The sequence below is a fragment of the Salvia hispanica genome, chromosome 5, assembly GCF_029641045.1.
Source record: "Salvia hispanica isolate PSC_SH4W2 chromosome 5, Shi_PSC_v1, whole genome shotgun sequence".
In the NCBI taxonomy this organism is placed as follows: Eukaryota; Viridiplantae; Streptophyta; class Magnoliopsida; order Lamiales; family Lamiaceae; genus Salvia; species Salvia hispanica.
Genome location: NC_142696.1, coordinates 3,412,317 through 3,420,323, shown reverse-complemented (window position 1 = coordinate 3,420,323; position 8,007 = coordinate 3,412,317). Strand labels below are relative to the sequence as shown.

At 34.2% G+C, this 8,007-nt stretch overlaps 1 protein-coding gene and 1 pseudogene across 1 annotated transcript; both read left to right on the top strand.

The window, feature by feature from the left end:
* LOC148924220 (protein FAR1-RELATED SEQUENCE 5-like) lies at window positions 1-627 on the top strand. Its single transcript, XM_089058670.1, has one exon. It carries the CDS (start codon window positions 1-3, stop codon window positions 625-627), a length of 627 nt encoding a protein of 208 aa, XP_088914796.1.
* A 230-nt stretch (window positions 628-857) lies between these two features.
* Window positions 858-2,278, top strand: LOC148924219 (protein FAR1-RELATED SEQUENCE 5-like; annotated as a pseudogene).
* The last annotated feature ends 5,729 nt before the right edge of the window (window positions 2,279-8,007 follow it).

The following is an 8,007-nucleotide window of genomic DNA, read 5'->3' as shown; positions in this document are numbered from 1 at the left end:
ATGGTATGTAGTAGGGAGGGTGTGAAGCAGTTACGTGATATAGATTCTTTGAATGCAAAGGAATGTGCTTCCAGTAGTAAACGTAGGCGTGTATCCAAGAGGTGTGAATGTGAAGCCAAGATATCTTTTAAGTTTGTATCCGACTTTGGTGTGATTAGATATGTTGTGCAACACTTTGTTGAGGAACATAGCCACTCTATGGTTGAGCCCAAGTACAAGCAGTTAAATAGGAATCTGGATTTTGTGTATCTTAAATTTGCCGAGGATTGTGTTAAAGCTAATATTGGTCCTACGATGACCTTTAATCTTCTGAAAGAGGTTATGGGGGGATACGACGCTGTTGGCTGCACGGTGACTGACATCAGAAATATTTCTCGTGATATGAAGTCAAGCATGGAAGGATATGATGTTGAGATTATTTTAACTCAGATGCGTACGAAAAAGGAGCTATGTGATGGTTTTTATTACGCTTATGAACTAGACGTTGATGATAAGCTGACACGATTGTTTTGGTCTGATGCCGTGTCTAGAAGAAACTATCATATGTTCGGTGATGTGGTTTCTTTTGACACTACTTATTCAACTAATAGGTTAGTTTTTATTGAGGTTCTTAATGGTGTTTATTGAGGTTCTTACTTATGTTTATTGAGGTTCTTACTTATCTTTATTGAGGTTTACATGTTACTGTAGATTATTAACCTCATCTTCTCTTCTTTTTCTAATGTAGGTACTGTATGATTTTTGCACCCTTTACTGGTAAGGACAACCATGGATGTCCGGTTACCTTTGCAGCAGGTTTTCTTTCAAATGAAAATATTGAATCTTTCTCTTGGTTGTTTACTCATTTTCTAGCATGTATGGGTGCACATCCTAGGCTAATAATAACAAACCAGGACCCAGCAATGAAACCCGCAATTGAAAATGTTTTGAGGGGAACTCGTCATCGTTGGTGTATGTGGCATATCATGATGAAGGTATCTGAGAAGGTTTCAAAAATCTTTTTGCAAATGATTTTTTAAAAAAGGATTTGAATTCTTGTGTTTGGTCAGATTTATTAAAGCCTGAGGAATTTGAAGAGTCGTGGAATTCTGTTATGGAACGATATGGCTTAGAGAGGAAGGGTGGTTCAAGACCATGTATGGTCATAGGCAGTTTTGGGTCCCCGCTTATTTTAGAGATCTACCAATGGGTTGTTTGTTGAAGACAACTTCTATTTCTGAATCAGAGAATAGTTTCTTCAAACGTTTTTCCAGGCCTCACTTTAATCTGGTGGAATTTATGTTGCAGTATGGTAATGCGTTGGATGCACAACGTAACCAAACAACCAGGCTTGACTATATTGATTCTACGAATGTTCCAAGTCCTCTCACAAAGTTACCATTTGAGATGCATGCTGCCACGATCTACACGGATAGTATTTTTTAAAAGGTACAGGTAGAAATCGTTGAAGCATCTAAAAATTTCATGATGACCCACATGTCTGTTGAAACAAACATTCGTGTTTATAAAGTAACTGACCGGGGCCATAGGACTTGGACTGTTACGAACAATGCTGAGGATGATTTGTACGAGTGCGGAGTGTCAATGCAAGCTGTATCAGAGGTGTGGGATCCTGTGTCGTCACATATTTTTTGTTTTCAAGAACAATGATGTGCAGTTGATACCTGAAATTTATATTGGAAAGAGGTGGCTGAAGAAACCTCTTTTAATATCTGTGCATGGTTCTTCTACCTCAATTTTTCAGGATCAGACAGGTATTATACATAGCCTACTATGATTGTTGATGTTTTGATGTTGTGAGGTCTGATATTATGCTTCTACTATGTTGATATTATTTACAGATTTCTTTTATGATGACAAGCATAATGCCATCAACAAACTGCACACAACATATTACAGATTAGTACAGAGAGTTGAGGGCAGCATTACTGATATTAATGCAGTTATAGCTATGATTGAGGATGTTGAAAATCAGCTTTTTGGTGATGGTTCTTATGTGATGTCCGTGTTGGAGAAAAAGAAGAGGTTTGAGGAATTGTATGGTGTTGTGAAGCCTGATGTTATACATGCTCATTCGCCAAATATGGTGAAGTGTAAAGGATCTGGATCCAGGTTTCCTTCTAAGATGGAAGCGGCGAAGAAGGCAGCAGCTAAACATCCTAGACGATGTGGGAAATGCCATAAAATGGTTAATCATGATTCAAGGAACTGCGGCAAAGAGAAGAGTAAAAATAGAAATAAATTAGTTGTTCCTATTACTGTGGTTTCGGTTTATTAGCATTCTTGATTCCGTGTTTGTATGGAAGAATAATAATCTCAAACATATGTTCTGAATGTTATCTCATTTTATTTTCCATATACTGTTAAGTTTGTTCAAAACATTTCGTGTTGCTTAAATTTTTAATTACATGTAAACGAATGGACATCAATACAACTTTATAAATTCTCAACATTACTATTTGGAATTCTCAATAATTCGTGTATACTTTCTCAACATTACTATTTGGAATTTTCAATAATCCGTGTATACTTTCTCAGCATTACTCTTTGGAATTCTCAATAATTCGTGTATACTTTCTCAACATTACTATTTGGAATTTTTAATAATTGACCTATACACATTCTCATATAACTGTGAATAACAAAATAATATCAACACAACATAGAAACAATACCAAATCATGTACTTTTTAGTATTTTGTAGACGAGTTACGATATTTCTCAATACTGACAAAAGGAACACTAATATAACATGTCCAGGTAATGCCATTAGTATTTCTACATTCAAAAATGTCACAAAAGAAGTTTATTTATGATTTCCAAAGCTCCTACTGTTTTCCCCAATTTGCAATAAGATCTTCCACATCAACCTTGGCAAATTTGTTGCATTCAGTCAGATGGTGTTTTGCCTTCTCCTTCATCATCTTGCAGTTGCAATTAAACGTAGATGTCACTAGAGCTGTGCAATATTTGGCACGCAAGATTCTTAGAGTCTTCAATCCTCTAATTGGCAGTCCTGTTTGCCAATCTTTGATCTTTTGTCCCTTGTACGTCTCCATGTGTCTCATTAAATATATTGCACTATCAGTCTTGTTGGTGGATGATTTTCATGGCATCTGTAAGTGTTCTATCTTCAGTTCTTTGACAGCATTTCCGAGCTCTATATTTCAACAGTAGCTAAGATACATGGAAAAGAATTTCCGCTGCCATACACATTCAGTCATATATCAACATATATTATTCATCAATATGTCAACAAGTTTAAATTTTATTATTTAATATAGTTTTAGAAAAAATACTTACCAGCAAGACAAGTGTGATTCCATACCTGTCAGTCCGCTCTCGTTCATCAAAATGCATGTAGTTGTCTATAACAGACATTCTCCCTACTTTCATCTCAAAACACACTAAATAATAGTGTTTATTTTCGTACACAGGAAAGAATACCTATTTCACATTTTGTAATACAAAAGTTTCAGACTCAATGGCTTCAATATGTAATTCTTAAAAGCATAATTTATATATATAAAAAAATACCATTTCACGTTTCTTCCAATCAAAGTCTGCTATCTTATCGATCCATTCCTCAATACGAATGTTGAAAGTAGCTTGTGCTTTTTCTTCAACCCAATCACTTTTTCTTTCGACTACAGTTTCAATCTGCAATTAACCTTAAACCAGATTTTGTGTCATCAATACTTTGAAGTAATCATATAGTAATATATTTACTTACACATGCATCAGTTGTGATGAAAAGCCTTGATGGTGAAGTTTTGTCCTTGTAAATTTCCATCATGTTGAGGTGAGAAGCCCATGCCTTGATTATGTTGGGTTCAACGTTTCCTTGTGGTTGCATCGAAAACATCTGAAATTTTGTCAGTTCAACTTCGTCATCAAAATACATGTACCTGCACCTATTGTAAAGAACATTAGACACATTCAGGTAAATATCAACACAATGCTTTTGGATTATCAATAATATGTTTATTCAATTTCAACAAAAAATGATTGCTTTAGGAATCTTACTCTTTCTTTTTTTGTGTTGTTAAAATGTAGTAATATATCTCTTTGTCTTCTTGGTTTAATCTTGTTGTTATTCTTACAATTCGTTCGTTGAATGGAGAGCATAGGGCAGGGGTATTCCTTTTCTCGGCACGAGTTCTCGTTTTTATCTCCTCCATATTGTTTGTCTTGTTACCACCTTTTTTCTGGGCATCCACTTCCTCAGTCACTTGTTCCTGCACGTCACATGCATTACATTTTTTCACAATAACACATTAGACATTTATATCTAAGGGGCTCTATTTATAATAATACCTCTTCAAGGATATTCACTTCGTTCTCTGTTTTGTCCGTCTTTTCTCCCTCAAAATCACTTTCTTTCTCATTCCCAGTGTCATGTCCACCAATATTGTATTTGAAAAAGTCATCTCCCGTTTCTACTATTGCCTTAATAGCAGAGCAAATTATTGAATCTACATAATCATACTGTTAACAATTCAAATAAAATAGTGTTCATATATATTTATTTAACACAAGTTTTTTTTTATTATGTACTATATATTTGTTATACCTATGAGTTGATATCATCTGTCACATATTTTATTATCTTGTCTGCTTCATCATTCTTCATTTGTTTTTGTGAATTTTTTCCACGTTCTTTTTCACTCTCATCTTCTTTCTCCATATCCATGTCTTCATTTTCCTTTGCAGGTACCTGAAAAGTTCATATTATAAACCAATTTAGTAATGTTTTATTTACCATAAATCATAAATTTTAACTTTGTACTTTAGTGTTTTCCGCTTCTTCTGTTTCATCATTCAACTCATCCGTTCCTGTTGTCACCAACTTGCTTTGGTCCACAATTTCATTCTCTCTTTCCTTCAATTCATCATTCTAACATTTTTTTTGAAAATGTCAATACTAATATAATATCTAACAGTTTTATACATAACATTTTCTAGAAAATCAACATATAAAAAATCTATACCTTTTGACCTTCAGATTCTTCATCTGTTCCCTTGGCTTCATTGTCAAACTCCTCATTTTCTGCTCCATGATAGAATGTAGGAGTGGGTGGTTTGTCTTCATCCTTTTCATTGTATCACAAATGTTAAAAAAAAAGTTGAATTAGTAATTTTTTCAACATTAAATAAGTTAATGAGATTTAAAAAAATAAATAAACAAATTGTTTCGACTAACTTACTTCTGGAAAATCTACATTGAGGCTGAAACTTGGGAACTCTTCCTTGTTTGCCAACTTTTTACTCTCTCGTGCCGCCTTCAAAATGATATTTATACATTCTAGCCAATCAGCATTTTCACATTTCTCCCGTGTCATAGCTTGGCTGAGTGAATCCACTGGGTCCATCTGCTCATCACTTCTGCCATCTTTCATTCCAATTGTATTACGTATAGTATCACAAGCAATTTTGAAGCAATCCATTTTTTTGATATCAAGAGGAGTATCTTGTAGAACTCTCACCACTGTTACCAAAGCATCTGCCATGCATTTCGTTGCTTTCATTACATTGTCCATATGTTTTTCTTCCCTCTTGGTTGAGCTGCTTGTCTCACTTTCATTCTGTTTTCCTTTTCCCTCATTTTCTTCTTCAGTAATATCAATGATAATAGGCTTTGCATTTGGATTATATCTTTTATCCATGCGCCCACATCCAAATTTTCCCACCATTAACTCAACGTCCAGTCTCTTCATCAAATTTTCAGTATTCCAGCCCTTGTAGGTAGGATAGGTGCGAGGAACTGTGCGGGAGAAATGTATTACCCTATCCACGTAGAATAGCTGCACAATTCGAAATAATATTTCAAATTTCAATATAAGTTTATGATAATGTCAATAAAAATGTAGTACAGAGATATTCTTATAAAAATCTTACCACCAAGAATGTAATTGGTCCATTGAAAGGTGATTTTTTTCCTGAATTTGTCCAAAGCAGATGTTCTCGATCCAAAATTGACATCAAATATCCACACCAGTTTATATCCCTGATATTTTCCACTTCATTTATGAAATGTTGAATCTTAGGCTTGATATTTCCACAGGCTGAAGTCTCAATCAGTGCTCCCTCCACTAATAGCAAGAAAATCATCTTGAACATCTCACCTCCATTTACGTCTTTCATCATAAATTTCTCAACAGCTTTCTGCTTCATTAGCCACTTTCCACGTTTAAAATCTTTTGCTACATCATCCATCAATGTATGCCCCGTTGTCTTCCCAGTAGCCTTCTCAACAAATTGTCTGCCCTTGGGGAATTCTAGAGTCATCTAGATATCTTCTTCTTCGATATACATTATTCTCTTATTAGCCAAACGTATACCACGACATACTGGGTCATAGTTATCCAGTATCCAGTAGGCTAATTTACCTGGTATCCTTTTAACTTTGAACTGGAGTAATGCCCCAAATCCCATTTCCTTCACAACAGCTTTTTGCCTATCATTTAAACATCCCAACATATCAACAAAATCTTTGGTTGTCTTCTTTATTTTTAATGTTTCTGTCTCATCCTCATCTTTTTCTTTCACCGCCTTTATAGTTTCTTTCTTCATCTTCTGTTTTCCCACCTTTTCCTTCTGTTTTTCTGACTTCTCTCCACGTTCTACCTTTTCCGTTTCTTCTGAAGAATCGTCATCAACTTCCTTTTTATCCCCCTGTTTCTGTTTTGTTGCTTTTGCCTTTTTAACTTTTTCAACAAAAGACATTAAGTTCTCATTATTTTCAAAGTCATCGCCATCTTCCTCTGGTCTAGATCTTTTTCCTGTAGCTGTAATTTTGGTAAACATAAACCATGATTAATTTAGAAACAAACTCATGACAAGTACTACAATCATTCTAACAGGCTGTTGAATTCACAAATATCAACATACATCATACATTTAGCTAAGACATCATCAACACATATCTAACCCAATTTCAAGATATAGCTTACCCAATATCAACATATAGCTTACCCATTATCAATATTTAGCTAAGACATCATCAGCATATAACTTACCCAATATCAACATATAGCTTACACATCATCGACATATAGCTTACCCAATATCAACATTTAGCTACCTCAATATCCACATTTGTATTAGATACAAAAGCTTTCTAATATTAACAGAACTTCTAAATAATTCATTAGAACTTCAATCTTTCAGAAAATGAAGATTCATATTCTCATATGCTATCAAATCAGAAATCAATCTACCAACAATACAACTACAGAAGCTTATAAACATATTTCACTAAAATTTGAACCCTAATTCTTTATTGAAATCTGAAATCTCAAACTGCAATGCAAAAAATCAGAAATCGGTAAATCAAATTGAAAAATACTTTTCGATTCAACAGGAGCATTTTCGATTGAAACCATTGCACCTTTTTTGAAGTCGTTCACTGCAAAATAAATCTATTAGTTTCATTTCTATTGAAATTTTAGCAAGTTTAAAGCAAATTTCGGAGTTTAAATTTCATATTTACCGTTGTTTTTCTTCAAATCTGTGAAGCTGCCCTAGGTTGAGCTTTTCATCGTAGGAGAAGGGGAGTAAAATGACGTGAACGGCGACGAGATTGGGAGATTCAGAGAGAAAATGCAATGAACGGGGATGCGATTGAGAGATTCAGAGAGAAAATGTAGTGAACGGGGCGACAGATTGAGAGAGAAATTGAGTGAATGGTGTGGTTGTTGAAGGTGGAGTGAATGGTTTGAGAAATGAAATTGAATGTGCGCGCTGAATTTTATGTAAATTGTCCATTTTACCCTTTCGTTGAGATTGTTAATTCAATATATTGATATTTTTTTTTTCAATCTCAGCCTTTAATTTTTAGATCAAAGGGTCCATATTTAGTCTCAATTTGGGATTAAGGGGCTAAACTCATTAGAAATTGAATATATATATATATATATATATATATATATATATATAGGTCTGTGTTAAAATGACAACCACTCTTAAAGTGACACCGTGACACCACTTATACATCAATATTATAAA

What these genes read in the sequence shown, in the direction of transcription:
- LOC148924220 (XM_089058670.1), top strand. Translation starts at nt 1, where the DNA reads ATGGTATGTAGTAGGGAGGGTGTGAAGCAGTTACGTGATATAGATTCT.